General features: G+C 56.1%; 1 protein-coding gene across 3 annotated transcripts in view; it reads left to right on the forward strand.

The window, feature by feature from the left end:
• ADISSP (adipose secreted signaling protein) overlaps positions 1-27,669 on the forward strand; it is a 127,362-nt gene that overhangs the window by 46,163 nt on the left and 53,530 nt on the right. For all 3 annotated transcript variants that reach the window (XM_074991638.1, XM_074991640.1, XM_074991639.1), the window contains one exon: positions 11,426-11,568. In XM_074991638.1, coding sequence (XP_074847739.1) covers positions 11,426-11,568 — 143 coding nt within the window. The remainder of the gene's footprint in view (positions 1-11,425; positions 11,569-27,669) is intronic.

Genomic DNA, 27,669 nt, shown 5'->3' on the forward strand with positions numbered 1-27,669 from the left:
CTTTCCTGGGGCCTCCCGCCCTGTGGGTCGTGCCTCTTGGCAGCTGGGACGTGAACCAGGGGAAGAATGTGGACCTGACCTCTCCAGGAGCCCGGGCAGCTGCAGCCAACGCGTCTGGCTGCCACGTACGGAGAGGATGTTTGGCTGGGAGGAGCCTCTTTTCTGAGCTGATTCGGGGAGTCCTGTGGGCCCGTTAAACACATGTTTCTAATTAGCTGCCTTCAAATGCTGGCGAGCTGATGGGAACTGGCTCCTCCGACGGGAACCGTAATGCGTGTGCTGCCTTCCAGTAAGGTTTGTTGTGTGTGTGGCCCAGTGGTGTGGGAGATGCCCCCCGTAAAGCCAGGTGCCATGGGGCTCCGGATGCAAACTGGTCCCTACTGGCACCATATCCTGCAGCTGGTCACCATCTGCCATTTGCATTCAAAGGGGGAAAGCCCTGGGCGCGCCAGATGTTTTGCAGGCAGGACGAAGTGGCTGATGGGGTGGAAGGACGCTGCTGGATAACGTTATGTATGTGGGTGTCCATCTCCGAAATCCCAAGCAGCACTGCACAGGGGCTGGCTGTAAATGACACCCCGCTTGCCAGGGATGGGTCCCAGCACGGGTCTGGCTGGTTTGATTCCTTCTGGGAGGGTGAGGAAGGGCCCTGCAGAGAGGGTGCTCGGGCCTGGGGCTGACTAGCCTGAAGTTAGTCATCCTCCAGCAGCCACAGCTAGGAAGGAGCAGGGTTAGGGAGGGGGTTGGCTTTACAAACTCCAGGAAGGGGTAACTTCTGTCTTTACGCAGTGCACGCTTGCATGTGGCCAGCCTGTGCCCAAGTGCCATTGATGCCGTCCTGATGTCAGCCAGGCTGCAAACTGCGAGGCTGTTTCTGCAGATTGGGTCTGTGAAAGTAGAGGAGCTGGGAGAGTAATATCTGCCAAGGGGCCAGTCCTGGACCAGACTTTCCACGGAAGCTGGGGAGTCCCTGGAATGCAGTTTGCGGTCCGCACTGTGTGCTCTTAATTCCAGGAGGCAAAGATTGCAGTCCTGACTTGTGTCTCTCAAGCCTGGGCTTCTTGCTGTAGTAGTGCAGAGGCCTGTCCGTGCTCACTGGAGAGCCAGAGACTCCAGGACTATCTGTTCCCAGCTGACCTTCAAGCACATCCATGATAAACCTGACTTGTTGCACAGCACCTCTTGCTCTGGGGGTCTAGGCAGTGGGGTTTTTCCCAGAGCAGAATCTGTTGCATTGAGACCCCTTGTGAGCCCTGTGAGCCAGTGGTCCATTGTCTCTAGCCAAATTTCGTTCACCCTCGTGGGCCTTTCAGTGAGGCAGGTGGGTGGCCCTTGCGGGGGATGCAAGAAGGAACGTGAAGAATTTCCAGTCGTTGACTTGCCTGGTCTAGTGCCTTCAGGAAGCGGGCTGCTGGACTAGGGACCGTCGATGCCAGCCCCTCTGCTGCTGGCCTCCCAGCCGGGCATCCTTCCTGCCACTGCACCCAGGCTCCCCTCACATCTGGTGACCCCACTGCCCATCCCAGCCACCAGGCTCTGCTCCTGGCTGGCCACCCCAGCCACTGGTCTTGTCACCGGTCCTCTGGCCTGGCTCTGCTCCCAGCCCTGGCCAGTGTCTCTGTCACCGGACTGCTGCTGGACCAGAGAAGTCCAAGCTGGAGTGAGTTTGCCCGCAGGAGAGCTGAGTAACTGTGGAAATGATGGGATCTGGGGTGGCTTGGACTCGCTCCTGTCTCCTCAAAGACCTGAGGTTCTGGAAGACGAACCGGGCTGTCGCTTTCAGTAGGGGAGCTATCTGGAGCAAGTGTGGGTGGTGTTGGTGCAGCCTGCGGGTCTGAGAGCATCTGGAAGTGTGGATGCCGGGTTATGCTGCAGAGGTGCCAGGGGACTGGTGCAGAGGGCACTGAAAGGCAACCCTGGGCACCATTGCACGGAATGACGGTGAGTTCTCTCCTAAGGCGATGAGCCCTAACTTCTAAATACCCATCTTTTAACCTGCCCCCCACGCGTCGGTCTGCCTCTTGGCTTTCTGCACAGACCAAGAGCTACCAGATTTGCCCCCTTCCTTCTGGACTGCTTGGCGCAGAGGCTGTGCCCACTGAGCCCCTTGTGGGAGAGACGCCTCAGCCGCTGCTCAAACCTAACCCTTCCACCACTGACCCGTGTGTCCGTTCAGTGCCTGCTTTGCAGGGAGCTCCCTGGTGCCGGGAAGCTGCCGAGCGTGTCTTGCAGGCATCTCCAGAGGGGGCTGCTTGCACATTCCCAGCATGCTGGGCGTTCCTGTTGTTCTGGGAGTGGCGCGGGCCTGCCCACGCCGGCCTGACCTTGGACACTCAGGATGGGTGAGGTCAGGCCGTACGGAGCACGCCCTTTTTTAAGAGCGCTTCCCCGCCTGCTGTCCCTGCTCCGTACCGCCCTCAGCCTCCAGCCAGTGGCTGCCCCACGCTCCCTACAGAGGTGCCGTATGCCTGTTGCGCATTGGCCACTGCCGCTGTTGGGTGTTGCCCCAAACGGCCCCTTTGGGCATAGTCTCAGATTGTGTGTTGCTTTGTACCCATTGGCCAGGGTTCCCGCAAAGCACCGCCCCCTTGGTATTTCCATTGGTCAGTGTTTCTTCTCCACTCGGCCGCTTTGGAAGAGCCTGTTGACTCAGACATCACCACCTGTTTTCTCCTTGACCAGCTTCTGTGATGTTACCCACCAATCAGAGCTGCTGCCTTCTGGTTTTGTCAGCCACAGGCGGGAGCAGGCTCTAGAAAAGCAATACCCCGCGGTCTGCCTCAGCCCCCAGCTCTCACAAGGGGCCTGACGGGGCTGCGCCGTGGGAAGAACACTCGCGTGTACTTAGGCGCCCAGCTCCCAAAGCGTGCCGGGAACCGACAGTCCTTTCAGGGTCAGGAGCCGCCTCCTAACATGTCACTCCTCTTAGCTCATCCCCTGGAAATGCGGCTACAGAGAATTTGGGATGCAGGTCGCACCCACCAGGAACTGAAGAAAATGTCTTTCTGTGAGGCTCTTTAAACACACGACTGCTCAGCCAGGCAGCTGAAGAGCTGACCTGGAGAATTTTAAACCACCATCATTTTACAGTATCTTGGAAGCTGTTGCTGTGTTTGAGGCCCTGGGAGGGTCAAATAACTTTCATTGCCGCCTCTTCAAAGAACAATAAAGAAGATTTTGCAGCTCAGCGTTATCGCTGTCATCTTGTGGGTTGTTTTGGGAGGCTGTGCCAGCTGTGTGTCTGTTTAGCAAGCCCATGCGTTGAAGCAGCTGTCGGTTGTCCATGGACACCTCTGGACTCTGCTCTGACAGCTTCTGGGGCTCTGTTTTCAGGTCTGAGCTGCTGCTGAGCCGGGGTTTCCTGGGCAGAAGTTGAAGGCAGAAATGCCCGTGGACGTGGAAGGACGCAAGTGAGCAAACAGGGGAGGGAGCAGGCACAGAGTCCTCCAAGCGTCAGGCTTGAAGGGAGCGTGAGAGGCTGCCGACCCATCAGAAAGAAGCATAAAAGGGGCTTCATGTGCAATTTGCTTTTCCTTTGCAGGAGGCCTGGAAACCATTTGTTTCAGCAGCACCTTCTCGCACAGTCTGGCGCTGGGCGTTTGTGTGGCTCGGGAGAGGTGACAGGTGGGAAGCCACTAAGTATAGAGTGGGGCCCCGGTGAGGAAAGGGGCAGAGGGCAGAGGCTTGTGTTACAACGGAAGCACAGCCCCTGGCGCTAGCGGGGGAAAGGAAGGCAGGAAGTGTGGGCTCGTGTTTTCTCATGGTCACAGCCGTTTTCCTGTTTGTGAAGACTCACGAGTGAGCTGTCGTTAGAGAGCCTCTGTTGGCAGAATTTTTTTGCACCACCCTCATTGCCAGAGCACCGGAATGCATTAAGTCAAGAGAGAACATGGCTTATTCTCTCCTTCCTCTCCTCTCTCCCCAGGGGAGAACTGTGTGCCTGGCTTTGCCTGGGTCTCACTCTGATGTTTAAATGGGTGCCTTAGTTGGAGGGGAGGCGCTGAGGGAAGCGTTGGTCATTTGTTTGTTCCATGGGCTTGGACCAGCCCATGGGAAAGGTCTGCCTCCTCCACTGACAGGCTTTTCCCTTCTTGTGGAAAGTTGCATGGCTAAGGCATTGGCTGTGGTCTTCAACTCAGAGCTTCAGCTCTTGTTCGACACCCAGGTCACAGAGTACCTTGGAGACAAGGCCTGGGACCTCGGCTTTGATGGTGTGTTCTGTGGGAAGCCAGGACTAGAGTGGAACATAGCAGCACAGTTAACCCGGGCAGTCCTGCAGTGTTCGGTATGACCCGGAGTTTCCAAAGTGCTGCAGGCTTCGTGCCCAGCTGTGTCTGTACGTCACCCCTGCCACCTCTGCACCTTAGCCAAAGAGGAGTTTGTTGGTGCTGAGCTGTGTGACAGCTGCCTGCCATTCCGGTCGGTCACGCAGCCAAACAAACCCTGAGGGCTCTGCCTGCCCGGACGCAGCCTTGCAGGTTGACTCTTGGTGTATGTCAGTGACACCCAGCCCCTGTCACCAGCTGCCCATGGAAGTACGAAGGCTGCTGTCTCCAATGAGACCGAACCCACCCAGCCTAGCAGCTCAGCTGAAGGTGCCCCCGGGAGGCGCAGATGAATTGAGCACAGAACAGCAGCGAGCGTGGTACTAAAGAGCAGCGATCTGAACGATGCTAGAGAACAGAAGTGCAAAACGGTTACAAAGGAAACAGGCCTAACAAGCTTTCTAGTGAGTAAAGCGTAAGGGGTTGCAGTCCTTGTCTGGGCACTTTCCTCACCTGCAGCCTCCCCACCCCCGTGGCCAAGGATCCACCCTTCATAGACACCAGGAGCGCCGACCCCTTTGTTCCCTCAGTGCTGGGTAACCAACAAGTTCCCGGTTTCTCCTGACAGGCCACAACGTTTTTTGTCTCTGTCCTGACTCCTGTGCCAGCCCGTGATGATTTCCCATCCTCCTGGTAGAGTGCACCTCCGCAGTACCTTTGATGCAAATGAGCTCTGTTTCTGACATCATCACACACTTGCATTAGATTCAGGGAGATCATGGGCTTCTCCGTTCTCTGGGTGAAATCATGATCACCCCTTTGGTTGCTTTAAAGCAGAATTCCTTCTGTGATGTTCATACACAGCCTCTCCAATGCTGCTAGTGACCAGGGTGTACCCCGCGCTCAGGTGCTATCGCTGACAGCAGAGTGTTAGGCATGGTGTTAGCCAGGTATGAGGGGGGTAGTTGTTACGTGGTAGCGAACCCATTGGGCTTTGAGCAGCTCTTGGGGTGACAGTATCACATCGCTGGAGAGTCCCCCAGGGAGGTGACAGAGGCGTGAGGCAAGGTCTTTGCCCATCAGGATGGCATGGAATTTCCTGGCAACCAAAGATGTTAGCAGCATCCTCGCTTTTCATGCGAGAGCTCAGCCTCAGGAGGGGAGCCAAGCATTTGCCTTGGCAGTGGCCCGAGCCGACGCACTGTTGGTGTGAGTCTTCCACCAAAGGAGATAGCGCCAAAGCAGCAGCCTCCTCCGGGTGCTTTCCTCTGCCCAGGGCTTCCCCTCTGTCCAGATCCAGTTCTGCATCAGCCAGCTGCTCGTCGCCCACAAGCCCTGGGCCGGCGCGGTGGCTGGGGCGTGAGGGGGGGAGAGAGGTAGAACTGGGTCTGGGACTGTTGCTGGCACCTGAGGCCTGTTCTCCTCTTGGCTGCTCTTAGATGTGTAATAAGTCTGGAGAGAGTTGGTCCTGGTGGGAGGCCCCACATGAGCAGAGTGACCATGTCTCCCCTGGCCAAATACAGGACGTGGGGAATGATCCCCGTCCTGGCCAAAACGGGACAGATGATCGCTTTATCTGGGGCACCAGGAACAGGGCTGCTGCCCCCCCAGCAAAGCTGCGAGCTTCCCTGAGCTGCGGGTGGCAGCCCACGCTACCGCACAGGTCCAGCTTCTGGCTGCCCCAGCTGGGGAAAGCTGGATGGCTCCGGCTCCAACCCCGCTGCGGCCAAGGTTCACTGCCCCCCCGGGTCCTGCTCCAACTTCCATGGCCTGGATCAGCCCCCAATGGCTCCTGCTCCAAGCCCCCCAGCCCCTGCTCCAACCTCCGCCGCCCAGGCCCCAGATCGAACCCTACTGAAGCCCTGGTTCACCCCACCCCGCAGCTCTGGCCCCAACCCCTGTGGACCAACTCACTCCCCTGGGCTCCCGCTCCAATCCCCACAGCCCCAGTTCAGCTCCAGCCCTCACTGGGGGAAGCTGGGCCACAGCTGAGCCACCGTGCGCTCTGGCTCCCAGCGCCACCAGCTGGGGGAAGTCAGTGAACCACCGTGAATTAGGGGGCAATTAGCCCCTTTTGCAAAATGAATCGGGATGCCAGCCTGGCGCCCGAAATAGGGGGCTGTCTGCCCGAAAACGGGGCGGTTGGTCACCGTACACCCGAGGGCTCTTGTGGGAAAGGGGCGGATTCCCCTCTCTCCTCAGGAAGGACTCGAACCATCCTAGTGTCCTACCCAGGGCCTGCTACCTCAGCAGTGTTCCAGGGCAACAGCATTTAATGCAGCGGGCTGCAGGGACAGGAATGGACAGCTGACCTCTACGCTAGCAGGAGATCATCATGGTTTCAGTCCCACGGCCTGCCCTGAATCCAGCTCGCGCCAGCTCTCGGCTCCTGGTGTCAGTTTGTCAGGCTCGTAGCTGGCGTTTGGCTGCACCCCTGTGAGTTTGCTCTGTGACGGGCAGGTCAGCAGTGGTTGGCTCCAACCAAGAGACACCGTGCCCAGGCTGTTTCTTCAGAGCTGGTCGGGCTATTGGGCCTTTGAAGGAGGAAGGGTGATGAGGCCCTGAACGAGGTGTGGGGTGTTCCAGCCAGGAGTGGCCCCAGAAGCTTATGACTCCCCCCAGCTGGAAGGAGCTAGATTTCCCGGTCCCGGTCAAGGTCCCGGTTGCTGCGAAGGAGCCAGCGTGCCGAGCTCTGGGACCATGGGGCAGTTGTCGGTGGGTGGGGACAGGCGGGAGGTTCAGGCCATTGGACTAGAACTTCCCCAACAGGCGGGGTCTCTGCAGCACAGTAGGGTGCCTGCTGTTCCTGGGGCTTTGCGCTCAGTTCTGATGCAGGCTGTAGACACGCAGGCAGTTTGCCTCTTGGGGCAGGGCACGTCCGCTTCTGTGGAGGCTGCGGGGCGAGTTCTCACCCTGTTACGGCCTCAGCACAGGCCTGGCCAATCCATTCGGTTTGGTCCTGTGTTTAGCAGCCTTCGTTTTCTGTCATCGGTACGTGAGTTTCCAGCTCCTTCTGGCTGTGGGGTCAGAACCACGGAGAGGGCTGTGGCGTTGGGCAGGGAGGGACCGCGGGGACCAGCGTGCTGACAGAGGAGGCTGCCATACAATGATGGTGGTTCAACAGGCCCTCGACGACTCGTCCTGTGGCGCTGGTGCGGCTGTCCCCGGGTGTGGGAACCTGGGGCGTGCATGAGTCTGGGTGGTTGAATCAGAGATGTGGGTCTTTTGTTGCCTAGGAGCTGGGGCAGCCCTGGCCTGCTGCCTTAGAGCTTGTCTACGCTACAGTTAGGCTGGCTTAAGAGAGGTCATCTGCAGTGCCCACAGCAGGGAAACCGGCTACCGGTGTTCCAGCTGCTGTCCTCCTGCCGGGGGTACAGGCCCACGACAGGCGAGCTTGCAGGGACTGAAGGGGGACGTTTTGGGGCACTGACAGCTGGGCATGGCTCACAGCTGGGGTCCTCACACCCCGGCACTGACAACCAGGGCTGGATCCGCAATGGAAAATTACGTCAGCAGCCGAGAAGTGGAATGTCGGTTCGCTGCTAGCAGGGACCCTGCCGGGAAATGGAGCCCTGCAGAGCCGGGGCTGGGGACTCGGCCGGGTTCTGGTGCCTCTCTTGTGTCCTAGGCTGTCATCGCCGGAGCGCAGGGGCGGCAAGCTGTGAGCACAGTACCGGGCTGACAGGTCAGGCTGTCGGTGCCGGCGGTGGGAGGTCTCCGGCTGTTAGCCCAGTGTGGGGCTAGCAGCCGACAAACGACGTACCGCTGCTCTGCTACTCTAACTACCTCCGCTGAAGTGCTGCGCGTCTCGCGGGGTGCGTGTGTGTGTGTTAACTCGGAGTCGGGGGCCGCCGGCACTGGCAGGAGTGCCGCTGTCGTGCAGACACCGACAGAGGTAGGTGGGTGTACGCTGCCTTAGAGCAGGGGCTGGTCTGCCTAGAGCAGCAGCTGGGCATTCGTGGCCTGAGGCTGGCAGCAGCTCTGAGGAGCAGGGCCCGGGTGAGAGCTGCTGGCTGGGGTGGACCAGAGAAGGCGGCAAGTCTGAGCTAGGAGACCCAGGAGCGGAGTTCTGGGACATCTGCATCGACAGCCTCGTTGAGGGGACTGTTGAAACCAGTCTGGGCGTCTCCTACCCCTCCCTGAGAAGGCCCCTCGCGCTCGTTAGTTAGCTTTTGGTCTGGAAACGAGCATGACCTCCTTTGGCTTCAGCTCTGGTTTCTGCCATGGGAGGACCGAATTTTCCTGCGCTGGTCCTACCCCGCCGCCCCTTTCAGGTGTGATGTTTGTGAGGAGATGGACACAGGGCCCCCAGGCCGCAGTGTGCCGAGTGCGCTGAGGGCCGGGGTGGGCAAGCGCAGGGCTAGGGGGCTGGCCGTGCGGGTGCGGGAGGCGGGCGCACTCACTAGCAGCCGTGTGTCATTCGTGGGCAGTGGCTCTTGCTCGGTCAGCTCCCTCCTTCCAGGTTGTTCCTGGACGTCTGGTGCTTGGCTGCTGGTGCCCGCGCTACCCTTCCCCTCCCCAGTCTCGCCCCATTCGGACTGTGAACAGCAGCAGCAATGGTGACAATACGACCAGGTGGTGGGGTGGAGTGGCAGGCTGGAGAGTCCCCTGATTAGAGAAGGCTGGGGGAGCAGGGCTGAGGATCTGGGCTCCTTCGCAGTAAGAGACGTATGTGCTTCCAGCGCAGCAGAGCGCTCCCCCTTTGTCTCTGGCTGTGGGAGTGGAGGCCTGATTCTTTTGTTCGCGTAAGTCAGCTTCAGCGCTGGTGTCCTGCTGGGTCCAGAACCCCAGAGGGGGTGAATCCACACAGCTCTGTTGAACTCAGGAGAGCTACTCTGGCAGCCTGCAGCAGGAGGTCCGGCCCTAGGACTGTGGGCCCTTTTGGGGTAAACGGCTTGTCATGATGTTTTAATAACCGCACAGGGGCTTATTTTTCTAACCGGTGATTACGCAGCCGGGCCTAATAGCGCATATGGGCTTTGGGGGTGATTGTTTGTTTTGTTTGGCAAAAGCTGGGTTTGGCAAAAGTCGCCTGCAGAGCATAGCGCTGATGGATTAGCCACTAATAATGCTGACAAAGCTACGTGGGTTCTCTGCCTTTCAAAGCCTTTGTTAGCCTTTGTAGCAGGAGAACAATAGCGACCAACATCCTTTCAGGAACGCAGATTTCCAGGGAAAAGGGCTGTGATTTAAGAGGCTCTTTTGGAAGTTTCAGTTTTCTTGTCTGACAATCAGTCTTTAGCCTTCCTACCGGCTCTGCTGTTAAGCAAGAGCCATGAAGACTCCTGGATATTACGGCTAGATGGGACCATTCTGATCATCTCTTGTGATCCGTCTGACACAGGGCAGAGCACCTACCCCAAGAATTTCTGCAGTGGAGGGGATTATTTTTTGCTACTTCATGTCTATTTCCTTTACATCACATACTGGGGTAGCTCCATTGTAAGTGTTTGGGGGCTGGAGCAGATGACCTACGCGGAGAGGCTGAGGGAGTTGGGTTTATTTAGTTTGCAGAAGAGGAGAGTGGGGGTGATTTGATAGCAGCCTTCAGCTTCCTGAAGAGGGGCTTTAAAGAGGATGGAGAGAGGCTGTTCTCAGTAGCGATGGGTACCAGAACAAGGAGCAATGGTCTGAAGTTACAGAGGGGGAGGTCTAGATTGGATATTAGGAAAAACTGTTTCATCAGGAGGGTGGTGAAGCGCTGGAAGGGGTTGTGTAGGGAGAGGGTGGTACCACCATGCCTGGAGGATTTTAAGTCTCAGCTTGACAAAGTCCTGGCTGGGATGATTTAGTTTGGGCTGATCCTGCTTGAAGCAAGGGGCCTGGACTTGGTGACCTCCTGAGGTCTTTTCTAGCCCTGGGATTCTACCTCCTCTACAGCACTGAGCATGGCTCAATCCCAGTCTTTCACTAGGGCTCCCCAGCTGCTACTGCAGTAGAAATAAGTGAATCTCCTGGAGTGTGGCACTCTGTGGGGTAGTGTGAAAACACCTTCTGGAGAGAAGGATGTGCTCTGTGTACAGACTCCATCCACGTGATGGTGGAATAACTCCTTCCCTGGGTCAGCTACGACATGGTTCTGTCTCAACAATGCATTATGGGCCAGTGCATTGCTTGGCTTTGTTATTACTTGCAACTTTCCACGGTGCAGTAACCAGCCTGGCACAGCTTCCCCCTTGCTGTAAACATGCCACCAGCACTTTGACCACTGTCGTCTTGTGACCTGATCAACGTGGTGGGAAGCAATGCAGTGGTAATTACACTGGCACTGCTACAGATCCAGCCTGGTACTGCTGGCAGCTTGTGGATGTGGGTGCAAAGTGCCCTGAGCTGAGGAGATGTGTCTGACAGACCGACCAGTGACTGTCTCTGCCTGTAGCCAAACCATGGCCATTCTGAGCTGTCCCTGCAGCAGCTGTGTATGCCCAGGAACTGGGTTGCAGGGTGGGGAAGGTGAAGGATGGCAGGTCTGTGGTGAGACTGCTCCCTGTGGCTGGGCCCTTCCAGGGAGAGGGCGATGCAGAGACGTTCAGAGAAGCATAGGACCGACTCTGAGTGCTGGAAGGATGGGCACGGCAGGCCTACTGCTGTGTCTGCCCAGCTCCGTGAAGCAGTAATGAAGAGAATTGCTGGGGGGGGCCTGGCACCTAGCTCATGTGCCCGGGGAGGTGAGAGCTTGCTTGGTCCCAGGGAGGTTCTGACTAGGATTGATGGGACCCAAGGGAAATGGATCAAGAATCTGTTTTCTCAAGGGGGTGGGGGTGAGGTCAGGGGTGCCTAATTCTTGGCACCAGTTAATGGCACTTCAGAGATGCAGAAGCTGAAGGGAGTTGCCAGCACCACACTTTAAAATCAGACCTTTGCTTTCAAAAGGTGTCGTTTCAGGGACCCGGCTTGGTTCTAATGCTGTGCTGGACTTGCACCTGTGCACAGGCTCTGCTAGGACTCGCAGAGTCAGGGTGTAATTCTCTTAGGACCTAGGAAGTCAGTGCTGAGTCCTGCCCCCACCTCCCACTGCCACACCCCACCTGAGACTAGCACTAAGGGAGCCGAAGGAGCCACCGAACTGAGACGCACCTTGGCCTTTCTGCTGCTTTGTGGGCTCTTCAGGGTTGTGAAAGCCCTGAAATAAATCACCGCTCGGTCTTCTCCCGTTGCAGGCACAAAGCCTAAAGTGAGTGCTGTCCGCTTCGCCGCCAGCCCTCCCGTGGAAGGAGCTCACTCCCACGTACACTTTGATGAGAAGCTCCATGACTCCATGGTCATGGTCACCCAGGAGAAGGATGGTAACTTCCTGGTCAAGGTAAGAGTGCAGAGGCCAAGGGGAGGGGAAAGGTGATGGTGCTGAATAATTTTGCCTCCTGTGGAAGCTGGAACAAATGCCAGGCTATGCCCCATGTGCCTCTCTCTGTAAATGTTTGACTCCAAAGCCTCTGCTGGGGCAGCAGTTTGGGCCCGTACTTTTGATTCTCTGGCGAATGAGGCCCCTGCCTGTTTCACCTTCCAGCAGCACACGGAAACCCGCTGCCCTGTTGGAAGTTGGCCTAGTGTCAGCGATCAAAAACATGCCTCAGGATGGCCATGGAGACAAAGCAGTGAAAGTAGCAGCTCATGTTTATAGCTCGCAAATTACTGGTTTGATTCCCTCTGCCCTTGACGCTTGGAAAGCGTCCAACTGAGAATCCACCAGAGGTGTGTGTTACAGCAAGATGGTGACTTAAAGCCATCATTGACTCAATGCTTAGCTGCAGCCACAAAGATCTTTTATACTTTTTCTTTCCCACCTCTGCTAACATTTGGAGCTCAGTACACGTTATCAACAGGCAGGGGTGCCACCCTCTTCCTCTCCATAACAAAACCCCGCAGGGGTTTCTACCAAGATGTTAGGGACTGGCTCAACAAATGGCCTTACTGTGTGCATCTCCAGTACGGCAGCAACGCGGGCACTTGGAAATATTTCTGCGTAGCAACTTGCACCCAAAGATCTCTGATCCCTGTAGAAGAAACAATGAAACTTGTCAACATCCACACTGGGGAGATGGCGGGAGCATGCTAGTATGTGACCCCTACTAGGTCTGCCCTGCCATGAGTTTAGCTGGGGAAAGTGGATAGAAGATTAGGAAGAGTCACCGTGGAATCATTGAACTGTAGGACTGGAAAGGACCTCAACGGGTCATTGAATCCAGTCCCTGCACTCACGGCAGGACTATGTAATACAGCTAGACCATCCCAAAAGGCGTTTGTCAAACGGGCTGTTAAAAACCTCTGGTGAGGTGCACTCCACAGCCTCCCCGGGCAATTTATTCCAGTGCTCAACCATCCTAAGTGGAAGTTTTTCCTATTGTCCAACCTACACCTCCCGTGCTGCAATTTAAGCCCATTGCTCCTGGTTCTATCCTTGGGAGTTAAGAAGAACAATTTTTCACCCTTCTGCTTATAACAATTTGAATGGGCTTGAAAACGGTTGTCAGTAACCTGCAGCGGCACCTGTGGGTGGGGAGAGGAGCAAAAGGGAGACAGAATTTGTCCAGACCAAAAGGCCTCCTGCTGTAATTCCAGGTGAGTGACTGAAACTCAATGAGCCAAAACTGGTGTGTTGGAGGTTAAACCGCTTTCTGGACGACCCAGTGAGGGGTTGGGCTCTTCTGCACTCTGTCGCCTTTTGGAGTTTGTCACCTTCTGTGTGTGGTCTCTTGAGGGGTCGTAGTCTCTTGTGAAAGACCCTCCTTTGTTTGTTTTTCAGGCAGCTCAGTTCCTAGAGCATCACTTCCCAGGTTTGTTGACTCTTTAAATGGCTACTTCTTGGAGCAGCAAGTCTTGAAAGCCCCTGGAGAAAAGGCAGTTCTTCATTTAGCCTTACATAGGGCACAGGCTCTGGTCCTGGAGGTGACTGTAGCTGGATCACTTGGTAACAGTGACCATAATATAATTTGATTTTATATCCTCCTGGTGGGGAAAAGGCTACAACAGCCCAATGCTGTAGCATTTAATTTCAGAAAGGAAGAGGTTAGTTAAACACATTAAAAGGTGCCGTTCCAAAAGAGATCCCTGCAAGCTGCATGGAAACTTCTCAAAGACCCCATAAGAGACTTACCATCCTGACTGCCACCCCCAACTCTGTGCTAGGACCCCAGGCTCCAGCCAGTGATGCCTTTGTCGCCTGGACCCTGAGAGGTACCCTTCCTGGGCCCGTAACAGGGGCCCAGTGAACACACCTGTCTGCTATGGCTAAATCCCAGTTGCCACCTGAGGTGAGAGCTTTGTCTCCTTGCCCCCAAGCGAGTACATCTACACTGCAAAACATGCCCTGCAGCGGCGAATCCCAGAGCCTGGGTCTAAAGACCAGATCTGAAAACAGACATTCTCACTCAGGCTGGAATGGGCGGGGTGGGTTTCAGAACATGGGCTCCCATTCTAGTGGGCACACTCGTAGTGCCCAGCAAATCTACAGATACCCCCGGCCCCTGTTTGTGGGTTGGCTGCAGATACAAAGCGTTCCACACCGTTACGATTCTTAGCCCCATAGCGCACCCTGGAATCTGTAGGCCCAGGGAGGGTCACAGCTGCAGCTCTGCCTTTTGCAGTGCAGACTTCCCAGAGGCGTCCTTTTCCTTTCGTTCTTTTCTGCTTCTCTTCCCTGACCTTCTCCCTTGGCCTTCTGTGGAATAAGAGCCTGGCTTAGCCGGCCGAAACTTCAGAGTTTGCGTCACTGCTGCGTGCCACTGACCAGAAAGGCAGCTGAAAGCAATGCCTTAACCAGCCTAGTGCTTGTCCGAGTTTGGCAGGTTTCCACGTGGCTGATGAGCCCGTGTGCTGGGCTTCTCTCTCGCCAGCTGTCAGGCTGGGACTGAGAGTACGCACCAGAGGTGGCAGCAGGTCACTTTTCTGTCTGCTGTTTTCACTCCTCTCTGGTGGGCCTTTGTCAAGGCGGGATGTCAGCCGCTCCCGCCCGCCTCAGCTAGCGGCTTCCCTTTGCTCTCAAAGGAAGGTCACATCTTCAGGGCCATGTACAAGTTTGTCAGGTGGGGCGTTTTCCTTCCAAAGATGCTCTGTGGCAAAAGGGACTAAGGGATGGCCTGACTCCACGCTTCCCACATCAACCCTTCTTGCTGGTTTTCCTTCTTTCCTGTCTCTAGCGAAAGGTGAAAACACCTTAATGGTGTGTTTGCAGGAGTAGCCTGAGGCTGAAGTCCCTGTATGCCCAACCCGTGGTGGGCAGAGTCACGTTCATGCCTTTTGACTCTTTGGGCCCATTTCTTCCATCAAAATTTAGGCCACAGTGCTTCCCAGTTGACAGGAGGAACCGAGGCAGGGAAGCTAGTGACTTTCCCAAGGCCACACAGTGATTTCAGGGGGAGAACTGGGGATGAACCCCGGGAGACCCGAGTCCCACCTGCCTTGGCTAACTCTGGGTCAGCCTTCCTTACGTTACATTTGATTGAGACCAAAGTAAAAGCCTGAGGTGGTGTTGGTGGTGAAATGGGGGGAAGGTGGGAGAGGCGGCTGGGTGCTGGCTCTCCAGGGGGAGCGATATGTGCAGAAGCTAGAAGCACCATCAGGGCATCCAGACATCGCTAAGGTACCCCAGACGGCAGCTCTGGCTCAAGTCTTCGTGTTGCAAGGCGGGTGATGCTCTAGGTGAGCATATCGGCTGCTGCCGGTGCTGTTGTGATTATTGGTTGAGCACAGGTAATAGGTAACGGTCTCTAAAGTGCCAGAAGAGCCCAAATCCTGCTGGGATTCCAGTGGTGTTAGGCACTATTGAGTCTTTGCCCAGAAGCAGCGTGGTGGTGAGGGCCCCGGTTCAGAGATGCTCATGCCACCAGCACAGCGCAGAGGAGGGTAGCGAGAGTCGAGCCCCGCATGTGTGAGCTGGCAGCGTGTGGTGCCACGGAGCACATTTTCTGGGGTAACACCATCTCCCGTTCCAGCGCCTGTAGAAGCAGCAGGCTCCCCGGAGGGAGGCGAGTGCCGGCTCTTGGGGGGTGCAGCACTGTTGTGGAGTCATGCCCTGGCACACTGCAGCACCACAACTCATCTGCCGCACTTGTCAGGTCTGCTCGGTGGCAGCTGCCGTAGATAAGCAAGTTCCATGGATGTGTGCACGCCGCCTTGGGCAGCTGGGTCTGTGGGATGCAGTGTTCCAAGCCTGCTCATCAGCATCTCTCCTGCCTTGCAGACCTGGGTTTGCAGTTTGTGGACCCAACTCTTCTGCTCATGCGTCCCCCCGTGCCGTGCTTCTGCCTCCATGCTGAGTCTCGCATTGTGTCTGCCCTGCAAAACGGCAGGGCTTGTTCCTGAGTCTTCGTGAGACTCTGGTGCTGACCCATGGCACTAGCCAGGTCTCGGGCTACCGCAGTCCTGAGTGCTTGCTGGCCTGAATGAGAGAGATTTGTGTATAGTGGGAAGGTGGCCTTGGACTCAGACCCGAGACAGAGCCCAGGTTTGGCGTGCGGTGCAGACTCACCCTATGTGGCCACCCTTACCTAGCTTCTGAGTGTCTCACAAGCATCAGGAGTAAGGCAGAGCAGCTCTGCCCCCAGTTTATGGCGGGGGAACTTGCCCAAGGTCACGTGGCGTATTGGGGCAGAGATGGGACTTTGAACCCAGGTCATCTTCTGCATCCCCAGCCTGTGCCTGTCCCCCAAGACCACCCTAGTTTCACAGCCATTCCCGAGGCGCAGGGAGGAGAATTCTAGCATCTTGCTCTGCTTTTGTCTTCATTTCTCTTCTCTTCAGACAGCTGGATTGACAGGAGGGTTCCCAAATATTGTCAACCTTCCCATAATGATACCCTGCGAACGAAGAGGAGGCGGTGAAGATAGACTGTCGGCTCTATTTATGGCGCACAGGGAGTCGGGAGGCTCGGTGCTGTTTATCCCCAGGCTGGCTTTGCCGCCTCTCTCCTCTCTATACAGAAATTGGTGGCTTTTCTTTTCGCTTGTTTCCAAAAAGTCTTTTGTCCAGGATCTCGAGAAAACAACGTCCCGTCCGTTATTAGCCTCGTTCTTTTCAGTAGCAAACTTTTGCTCCTTGCAAAACCCGGCCACTTTCGGTTCCTGGTTTTCATATGTCTGGTGCTGTATCCTCTGAGCAGTGGTTGCCAGTCTTGGGGAGGGGCTGTCGGTGTTTTCTGCTGTGCGGTAATCTGCTTGGGCTTTATTTCTGTTCAGGGATTTAGAATAGACTGGCTCATTCTGTTGTTTCATCCGCCCTTGCCAGAAGCCCATCTGTAACCCCTCGAGGGGCTGCTTTTGGCATGGCTGACTCAGACTGGAGGAATAAACAGGCGCATAATTGGTGTCTGGCAGTTTTCTCACTTAGGTCGTGCAGAGGAAGGCAATTGCCAGACAGAGGCGACAGCAACATCTGAGTGTTCCTTCTCACATCCTGGTTTGCCAGATGGGCTCTGCAGCCTTCGTCACCAGCGTTTCGCAAAGATCCGTATGGGGGAAAAGCGAGAACGTGCAGAATAGGGAAGAAGTGCCGTGGCTGTGCTTGGAGCAGGGTTTTGGGGTGGGACCAGCGTTCCCTGTGAAGTGAGCACCACCCAGAAGAGATTGGGTGCTGCCCAGCTGATTAGCAGAGCCCACAGCCATCCACAATGGGCTGCATGTGTTTCTATGGATGTGGTGCACATCCATGTGCCTTGGTGCACATAGTGTTTATTCTGTCCATGAAAGGAAAAAATTAGGGGGAACCCTGGTGGGGATGGGAGATCTAGATCTGGCTGTGCCCCAGAGTCGCTTCCTTCTGGGCCTCCGTCTGCCAAAGAGCAGAGCTGCAAAAATGGCCTATGGCTGGGCTGATCTGATGGGTTTGGCCCTGCCTAGGGCAGGGGGCTGGACTCGATGGCTTTTTTAGGTCTCTTCCAGCTCTGTTGTTCTATGATTCTATGAAATGCCTTAAAAGAAGACCGAAGGAGCAGCAGTCAATTGGAAAGAAGCTGGAGAGGCGCATGCTATGTCAGTACTGAAAGGGTACCCTGATCTACTGGAAGGCGACAGAACGAGCACCAATGGCTGGAAGTCAAAGCCAGATAAATTCCAATGTGAAACACAGCAGACTTCCTTCCCAAGGAGGGTGATTAACCATGCAAGTAACTTGCCAAGAGATGAGGCAGATTCTCCAGCTCTTCGCAGCTTCAGGCCAAGCCTGGCTGCCTTTCTGGAAGATGGTTTAGTCGAATGCATGGTATTGAGTTCCCTGCAGGGTCAGTGGTGACACACTCTGGCCTGTGGTGTAGAAGAGGCCAGTGATCCCTTCTGGAATCTATGAATCTGAGGCATCAACTTTTTCCATAAAGTGCAGTGAGTCCTGGTGTTGAGAGCACTAGGGGCGTGCGCCTGAGATACACTTTCCCCTGTTTTGGTTGGTCGCTCTGTCAGGCTGATGGCTGGAGTTGCCTCCCCTGCAGCAAAACTCACTGAGTTCTACAGGCAGTAACTTTGACTCACTAATAAACTGATCTGGCTTTGCTTGATTTTGGCTGTTCCATCACTGAGGCTCCTGATTGATGCACTTGCTGCAGGTGAGTTTCCCCCTAGGCAAAGAACCCGGGCACAGGCGTACGCAGCGCATTGGCTGGGTGCTCCTTGGATGAATTTCACACTGACACTAAGCAGGGTGTCGTTTGGGTGGGCCTGTGTTTAGATCAGTAATTCATGCTTTGCTTTTAGACTTAGATATCTTTCTTTGTCAGCTCCTGATCTACCTGCAGGGCCCCTAAGACAGCCTGTGGCCCTCTAGGAGTTCCAGGTTCTTCTTTGAGGTGTCTGCTGGGGGTGCGGAGGTGGCCCTGTTACTGAGATGCTGTTAGATGCCGTTAGGCGTTGTGAGTTGGCAGCATGTGGGGCGGGATCAGGCAGGTGTGTTAAATGAGGTGTTCGGCACTGTGGGTCTGAGCCTGTGCTCCTGTATCTCTGTGTGCACTGCTAAAAGGCTTCCAGATCTTGTCTGTGTTCCCTCCAACAGCTGATTGATACATACCTGCGTTTATCAAGGTCACGCCTTCCACGCAGACAGCGCTCCAAGCTGTACAAGTTTTAATCAGCGTCCCCAGCTGATCGACTGCCCTTTGAATATTCGCAGAGCAGAGAAATGCTTTCCCACTGGCAGGTTGCACTCTCAGATTTGCTCACTGTTGGGGGTAAGGGCTGCGAGTGAACGTGGGGCAGCTGCTGTCTATGCCAGCAGAGCCTCTGCCCTGCCAGGTCTCATTAGCTGAGGGCTTTGCAAAGTGGATTCAGGGTAGTGAAGCATTGCTCTGCTTTGTCCCAGCTTTCCAAGGTGCACTAGGCTGGTGGATTTATGAACTGTTGGAGCAAGAATTTGGCCCTCAACAGTGTAGGCCTGAGAGTTGCCCGTTGTTCTCTGTGACATGTTGATTTATTTGTGGCAGGGTCTGCTGGGTGCACAGAGCTTTACAAACCTTGGGAGTGATGCTCGCAGCCTAAGGACAGACGGGGGAAGGGGAGAGCAATGCTCAGTGCACATACGAGCAGTGGTCCTGCTGATTCTTTCCATCCGTGGGCAGAGTACATTTTCTCATGCACACTGAGGCACATGCGGATGTGCACCCCAATAGAAACGCCTGCTGCTGGCGGTGGGGGCTGTGGGGCTACTTCATACCCCGTCCTTTTCTACGTAGAGTTGCAGTTAGATTTCCACTGTGTTTTGCTGTGCATTGATCAGTACAGAAGGTGACAGAGTTTTAGAATCTTAGGGCTGGAAGAGCCCTCAGGAGGTCGTCAGAGTCCTAATCATTCTGGTTGCCCTCCACTGGAGCTGCTCCAATGCATCCACATCCTTCTGTCTGTACTGGGGAGGTCCCAGAATTGGATGCAGCTCCCCAGATGTGGCCTCACCAGTGCCGAATGGAGGGGAATAATGACTTCTCTAGGTCTGCTGGAAGGGCTCCGCTGAATTCAGCCCCGTACAAAATGCGCCCTGTACAAAACAGACTTGCGCACAAGCTTCCAAAGCTCGGGAAGCTAGAGCCATAGGGACCTGTATGTGCAATTTGGCCTCCAGGGCCTACCTTTCCATAGGTCACTAATGCCGACATGTCCCATGGGCGTGGTCTCCTTCCAAGCACTGCCAGTTAGTCTGTCTCAATAGCTCGTGAGATCTGCAGCCTTCCCCCTCCAGCAGGAAATTTACCATGTGGTTCTTCCCATCCTCACAAACCCAGCTGCTGCTGTTTCTGAGAATCGAATCCCGTGTGACTATTGCTTGTCTTCTGAGTAACTGGGGTCTCCTCCCCGGAGGGGCCGTGTGAGTGCCGGGATGCAAGCTGCTTGGAAGCTCTTCAGGGGCCCCGTAAGAAGGGCTTATCATCCTGCTCCCTGATATCCTCCTTCTGAGATTTTCATTCTTCTCGGCAGGGCAGAAGCTGTCAGGATGGGGTATAGAAGAGGTGCTGCCCTGCCTTGCCCTGCCACCTCCCAGAATGTCTCCCCTGTGCCCCTCTCTCTCCCTCTGCTCCTCCAGTTCAGCCAGGCTGGCTGCAAGAGACTGTGCTGAGTGTCTTATGGCCATGAGCTGTGTGCGTTGTATTCCCACTCTGCCACCTGTCCCCGAGGCAGGTAATCGTACCTGCAGCATTCGGTCCAATATGCTGCCGATCCCCCCCACTGCTTCTGAGCTGCTGCCAGGGTCATTTGTGCTCTTGGGTGGGGGGTTGGTTGGTTTGTTCTGGGATTGGGAGGTGGCCCATTGGCTAAGTTTAGATTATGTTTGTGGTATTTGTGCCTCTCACTTACCCTCTGAATTGCCATATTAAACCTCCTGATCTGCTGCTGTTCTTCCCTGTCCAACTACCTCTCCCCCTTGGCTGAATTCTGAGACAAGCTTTGGTTGTTTTGCTGCTAACTGCGGAGAATTCAGACCACCGGAATGAAAGCCCATTATTCGAGTTCTGGGCAAAAGATGACCTGATGGCTGGTCTTGTTCTGTCTTGTCTTACTGATGCCTCTCTTGTTAGCATCAGCTCAGGGGGGTGGAAAAGGGAAAACCAGGGGCTTCTGAGTTATTTCCTGCCCGGCTCTGCCTTCCCCACCATGTGTGAAAGGCTTGTCAATGTTTTCAGTCTTCTGAGTTCCCTCAAAGAGCATCTGATCTCTTTCAGGCTGGCTTTTCCTGTGGTTAAATGTTCTCTGCATGTGTCAGGCGCGGTGGTTTCAGGGACTGGCTGTTGCATGTGGTCCTGAACTACAAAGCACCCTCCCCTTCATTCTAAGGGTACAGAACTTGCCCTTTGGGCCAGATCCTCAGCTGGTGTAGGTGGGCGTCAGGCCACGGTAGTTAGTGGACAGGCACTCAGTGACACTCTTGGTGGATCTGGCCCATTGTTCCGGATGGCAGAGAGGTATTTTTGAACCCAAGTGCACAGTTAATCACACATGGCCATGTGTGCGTTCATTCTAAGGGTACAGAACGCATGGCCATGTGTGCGTTCATTCTAAGGGTACAGAACACATGGCCATGTGTGCGTTCTTGATCGTTTGAATGACTCATGTAAATACTTTGTGCAAGGAGTCATCTTCTCCATCGTCTCCGAAGTCAGGCGCCTGCTCTCCTGTGGTGGAAGCAGCGGCCGTGGGGATTTATCAGGAGCCATTGAGAAGTAGATGCGCACGGCTTGGGTAAGCGAAGGCAGAGGTGGAGCAGACGTTCTCGCACCCCGGAAGGAGGGCCGGAACGGGGCCGGAGAGGCTATTGTTTGGAGTGGAGGACCTTTGGGCTGGAATATCCAGCACAGGTTCCTTACGCTGAGATCTGCTGGTTGTAAGAACTGCCAGGGGACGTGATGATGGTGAACGAGTTTGCAAAGTGCCTTGAATCCCAAAGTTCTGCCCAGCGGTGTGGCAATGCACAGGGGTCGTGCCCCAACGCTGGGAGAGGCCATCTCCGAGATGGGCATAGCAGCACCTGCTCCCATGGAAGCAGCCCAGGAACTTGAGGAGGCAAAATACAGCTGGGGTGTCCTGATTCTGGCCGTCACGCTGTGGCTGACACGTGGGCCTCTTTGGACACTGCCTGAAGATTTCCACGACCACAAGAGGACCTTAGTATGTGGTCCTCAAAAGTCCACGCTGCCGTTAGCATGTGCATGAGTCAGCCACGACTTTCATGGAGGAGCGTCATCTCTCTGGCCACGTGTCCCTGTTACTTCAGCACCAGGGTCTCCCATCCCATTGGTAACCCATTCACGCCTTGCTTAGCTCCTGTTCAGACACGGTCGCTGCCCAAGACGCCAGGGCTGCAGGCAATGGAATGCCTGCTGTGGTGGGGGGCGCTCACAGAAGCCCCCTTGCGATGTTCCCCGGTGCACGGACCACACCACCGACACCTACGTTACAAACGACGTTTTGCCCAAAGCATTTGAGTTACGCCGATTTACATTCGGATCCCATTTTCCATAAAGCCTGCACAGTGGGGGCGTCTGAAGTGGGTTAGGCAAAGCTTGTGAAGGATACGTTTTAGGGAACAACCCTGTGCAGAACCTCGTTCAATAGGTTTGATGGGTTTCTTCGTCCCTGGCTCGCTCTCTGACCGCGCCCGTCCCTTCAGCTCCCGTCACTTCTCCCCACGCCAGCTTGCGGGCGAGAGCCTGGTGGAGGCACAATCCTTCCTGAGCGGGCCTGCCCCTTTCTTTGTGAGCGGCTGGGCCCTGAGCCAGCGCTGACGCCCTGGCCGGTGACTCGCCGCGCGTCCCGTTCTGTGACCGGCGGCGCATGTGGCACTAGCGGTTGGTGTTCGCTCATTGAGCGTCGCGTGTTCTTGCTTCAGTTCCCGCGCGGCTGCCAGAAGAGGCTGTTGTGTGTTCGGAGCAGGTGGTCTACGGGGCCTGCCGAGGGTTCCCCTCGGGACAGTGCCTCAGTTCCCCTCCCGCCCCGATGGTGAGCCTCTCTTCATAGGGCGGGCAGAGTGTGCCGCGGGTCCCTCTTTGCCTCCAGACGCCCCGGCTGGCAGAGCAGCTGAGGTGGGGTTGTCTGCTGTGAAACCGTCCCTGCGCCCAGCCCGACCCTGCAAGAGCCAGCCCTGCCGGTAGCTGACCGAGCTCATACTGAGCAGCTCAGAAGTGCAGTGCTCTGTAGTCATCCTCGCTCCCAGCTCTGGGACGCTGCTGTCCAAGCTGCGTGCAGTCACCCGGGCAGCGTCACGCTGGACGCCCCGGTGCACGCCAAAGACGCGAGCTGCTGTGAGGGTGCAGAGAGGAGGGGTTCCTGCTGCTCTGTTCTCGCTCTCGCGCCCCGGCTAGGCCAGTCCCTGGCTCTGCAGGTGGGAAGGAACCGCATGCAGGCGAGGTGGTACGGAAGGGAGAGAATCTTCTCCTGAGCAGCACGCTGTCTGTTAGAAGCAGAGGGTGGTCCCCATCCTTTGTCTTCCGCCCTGGGGATCAGGGTCCCAGCCCATTCCTTCCTTCTCCCAGCTGCTGTGGGTTCCCTCCTCCTCATCATCTGGGTGCTGCCCGCTTCAGTCACTGTCTTGCGCTGACCTCAGTGCACCCAAGACTCTCTCGCATCTCTCCCCAGTGTGCCTGTGGTGAGGTGGCGACGGGGAGGGTTGTGTCAATGGGGAGAGCAGCCGGCGACAGAGCAGAGAAGGACTAAAGAGGCGCTCGAGGTGGGAAGCCAAGGAGTCCCTCTACGTACTTACTGCCTGTTGTGCCCCTGTGTGGCTTTGAAGGGCAGCCAGGCTGGAAATTCTCTCCCAAGCCAACTCTACCACCTGGGCATCCTTGCAGGACAGCTTGGCCAAGTGTGAAACCCTCTGTATTTGGAAACAACAAGAAGTCCTGTGGCACCTTATAGACTAACATATTTTGGCAATGCCCACGAAAGCTGATGCTCCAAAATATGTTAGTCTATAAGGTGCCACAGGACTTCTTGTTTTTGAAGACCCAGACTAACACGCCTCCCTCTCTGATACTTGTCACCTCTGTGTTTGGTTTGCAAACCCTGAATGCTCCTCTCCTGCCTTCAGGAGGAAGCCCTTCCCCCACCGAATGCAGCCAGCGCAGCACCTCTCACCGCAGCCCGAACACGTGCTTTGGGATAGGAGGTTATTTCAGGCCCTCAGCCTGCTTCTCTGGCAGCACGGAAGTGTGTGACGACGGTTGTAAGGAACGTGCCCTGTGGTTGAAGCTGAATGGGGGAACGACGGTGGGAAAGGTCGCGCAAATGCTGGGTCGCTGATCTCTAGGAAAACGTGGCTTGCTAACGATGCAGACAGCTGGCGTTCCCTACGCCTCTGCAAAGCTGCTGATCCTTCTGCTCCAGCCTTCCCTCGAAGGCAACTTCTCCCAGCTGAAATTGGATCAGAAAGCATCAGGGCAGCAAATGCCAGGTGCAAACGTCCCTACTGAGGTTTGAGAGACTTTCTGAACGTGCCACAGCTGGGCATGGCGGCTGCTAATTTCTTGTTGCTCCCCACAGCTGCCGTGCCCTGTGTGTTCTGTTGCACTTGGAATCCCTCACCCACGGGGAAAGCTCAGATTTAATGTAAGCTTTGGGGTGATGGCGGATACTCAGCAGGGTGTGTGCTCCTGGTGAGAGGCTGTGGCCAACACGGCTGCTGTGACTGTGGGCTGCGTAACCAGGGGATGCTGGAGCAGGAGCAGAGAGGTGGTTTTACCTGGGTTTGGTGCAGGTGAAACCGCTGCAGGAGGACTGTCCCGGTTTGGAGTCCACAACTGAAGGATGTTGATAATTGCAGAGGGGTCAGAGAAGAGTCGTGAGACTGATGAAGGGATCGGAAAAGCTGCCTTGCAGAGAGAGACTCCAGGAGCTTCATCTGTTCATCTGAACCAAGGGAAGGTTCGGGGGTGACTCGGTCACGGCCTGTTAGTGCTACGTGGGGCACAGATACGTATCACTGGGCTCTTCGGGCTGGCAGAGGATGGGGTAGAACAATCTACTGGCTGGAAGTTGAAGCTAGACCCATTCAGAGGGGGAACGAGATGTAAATTTAAGCACGAGAATGACCTGGGGACAATTTGCCAGGTCCCGGGAGAGTCTTTGTCACAGACAATTGTCAGTCAGGATGGTCTGTTTTATGAAGAGCTCTGCTCTGGGGATAACGGCAGGGCAGATTCGGGGGCTCAGCGGACCTTTGGTGTGACCCAGCAGGGCTCTTCTTTCGTTCTTATTTCTTTTTCCTGTCTCTTGGCTGGGTTTCCCAACGTTGAGATGGATCGTCTAGTGAGCAGGCAGGAGCATGGCTTGGATTTTGGCTTCAGGCCCATCTAGGAGAAGGGGAGAAAGTGGCTGTTTGATTAACAGGCAAAAATAAGGAGAAAGGCTCCAGTTCCCCCCCCTCCCCCCGCCCATTACCAGCTTGTTAAAATCGGACCCCCGCCCCGCCCATCCCTTCCTACTCTGAGCTGTCACCGGAGTCACTGGGAGAGGCATCAGGGCAACGCATGACTTGGGTTGTGGCAGGACTGAATGATCCCCCGCCCCCCACCATGCGAGTCTCCCATTTCCTTTCTTAATTTCAAGCACCTTTCTGTGGCTGGGGCAAGGGATCGGTTTGGGAGAGCTTTAAACGGCGCCGTTTTTAGAAGGCGCTTTGACCCCACCAGGTGAAACTGCAAGAGGAAAGGCCTGTAATGGTTAAGGGCTGGGGCGGGGAATCTTCTTTGGGTCAGGGTCACTGACCCACAGAAAAGTATCAGCGGGGTAGCCGTGTTAGTCTGGATCTGCAAAAGCAACAAGGGGCCATGACCCACAGAAAAGTCACTCGGGGGCCATGTAAAAGTGAAAGCAAAAAAAACAAAAAACCCTCACTGCTGTGTGGTCCCTGAGCAAGACAGTTCCCTTCCCCCGTGCTGCAGCCCCACAGGTGGGGGGTGGAGAAAGGGGGACTGAGGTTCTGGGTTTCCCCCAGGCCCAAAGAGACCAAAATGGAGGCAGGGTGCGGGAGGCGGCTGCTAGGGAGCAGGTGTGGGGGCTGGTGGGGAGGATTGGTGCAGGAGTGGGGGGGTGGGTTCAGGACCAGGCGGGAGGTGAGGGGCGCGAGCAGGAGGAAGGGTACAGGAACAGGCCGGGGGTGAAGGAGCAGGCTGAGGGCGTGTGGGGGCTCTGGGTGGTGGAAGGGGCGTATGGGGGGAATGGCAGTGTGGAGACGCACTCCCAGGAGAGGCTCCCCAGTCACCGGGGAAGGGGTGGAACTGCTCTTCCCCACGCTCAGCGGCAGTGGCAGGACGTGGAGAGATGTGTCTGGGGGCCATTGCTCCACTTCCTGCTGTGTCTGGGGAGAGCAGGGCGAGCGGGGGAGGGATCCTCTACGCGCAGCAACAGCCCCTGCTCGTCCCCTGCCCCCAAAGTGTGGGGCCTGGGGCAGTTGGATGGCTGGTGGTCTCCTGCCTCTCTTCCCTGGGGCGTTTGGGAAGGGGGACGTGAGCCATCATGGTCCCACGCTGCCGGCTGCCCCGGCGGGAGGTGTTGAGATTTGTGATGGTCCAGGGGTCACATCACAATTTTGGGCCAGCCCCCGAGAAAGCTCAATGCAGAAGGGCCCCAAGCAGCAGTGAGGAGAGGGGGCCGGGGCCAGGGCCGGGGAGATGGGACCATACTGGAAATCACCCCCAAGAGCAACCACAGAGGAGAACAACTGCACTTGGTGCTCTGCCAGTCCCCAGCACTAGAGAGGTGGGTGGGACCCTGGTGTGAGGGTGATAAAACCCTCAGGTGCAGCTGTAACCCCCACACCGAAGTGTGGGTCACTGTCCCACGCAGTGACAGCTAGCCCCCTTAGAGAGCGGCCCCCTCTCCTCTCCAGCCTTAGCTGAGAGCCAGCTGGCTTTTAGCCCCTGCACTGAGCTCCAGAGGTCCCAGGTTCGAGTCCGCCTGTGGGCAGTTACACAGCCATGCAGTGCCAGGGGAGGCTGTGACCCTCACATTGTTACAACCCACTAGCTGGAGTGTGATGTGGACGAAACCTTGAACAGAAAGCAGAGCTAGCAGGCTGGGGGCTACTTGAGATGGAGGTAGTGAGTGAAATGTCTCAGTGGGACCTCCCTGGCGCAGTAATTTAGTCCTCTGCTTAATAGATGTTCCATTGCCATGTTTTCCAGCTGCTCTGAGGATCCCTAACTACTGAAACCCCAGCACAAAGCTGGCCCCCCAAGGCTGCTTCCTTTCATATGCAAAACCTAACCTTGCGTCCCTGTTTGTGAAGCTGAACGGGAGTCAGGGACGCCAGGCAGGCCAGACTGCTGTAGCAGCTGTGCACACCCTCGCAGTCTCGACCCCAAGCGTTGCCTTTGATCTGGTCCCGATGACACAGGAGCACAACCCGGAGCATCTTTGACTGGCAGCTTTTCCCACAAAAGAGAGTTGCTCTCATGTTCACTTCCCATTTATTTCTCTGCATCCAGTCAATAGCCGAGTAGCTGCTGCTTGATTTATTAGTCGCAGCCAAGCAATTGCAAGATTGAAAGGCTCTCCCAAAACTGCAAGTTCAGCAAAGTGCAATGGACCACCCAGGCGTTCCAGGCCGATGCTCCTGCTGGGTCCCAAAGTGCAGCACATGCGGGGTTGGCAATATGGCAGCGGAAAGCGTGGCCATCTGCTCTGTTATGCAGGTGTAAATCAACTTCCTGCGAGCCAGGAAGGACAGGGAGAGTGTCCCTGGGCTGTTTGCTGGAAGCTGGGAATGGGAGACAGAGGAGGGATCGCTTGCTGATTGCCTGCTCTGTTCATTCCCTCTGGGGCATCTGGCCTTAGCCGCTGGCGGAAGGCAGGGTGCTAGGCTGGACAGGCAGTTGGTCTGACTCCGTACGGCCATTCACAGCAAATTTGTTGGTGTAACCTAGAGCAGAATGGGGCTCTGACCCTGGCTGCCCATGGCGGGTGCTTGATGCGATGTCCTCATTGAGTCCCACAGCGTGCCGGTGTTAGCCGTGTACGCCACGAGCCCACTGCAGCTGTGGGGGGCTGCGAAGCACTCAGGAGAATGCCTTGGGTATGTTGGTGGTTCCGATGCACTGGACCCCAGCAGCTGGGTGGGAGGAGCAGGCCGCCAACCGACCTCAGCGGCACCTCGTGCTCCCTCGGGCAGTGGGCCACCATGAGGAGGAGCGCCTTGCCCTCAAGGCTGGAGAGAGAAGGAAGGAAAAAGAACTTTTTCCCAGCAGGCAGCTGCCCCACCAGGAAATGTCTGAACCAGCTGTGGGCAGGTCTGGGGGCCCATCTATTTGCCCCATCTCCAGACCCCTGTGTGAATCTGTGGCAGCGATCCCTCCATTGAAGGGGGACAGTGATGACCTCAGCAGCGCACCTCTCTGTGCCCTCAGATGCATTAGATCCAGCCCCATGGACTTGGGCATGTTGTTCGGTTCTTCTAAATAGACTTTGGATTGCACATGGCTCTTTCACCTTGCTGGAAAAGCCTG

This window comes from Carettochelys insculpta, chromosome 4 (genome assembly GCF_033958435.1).
Source record: "Carettochelys insculpta isolate YL-2023 chromosome 4, ASM3395843v1, whole genome shotgun sequence".
Lineage (NCBI taxonomy): Eukaryota > Metazoa > Chordata > Testudines > Carettochelyidae > Carettochelys > Carettochelys insculpta.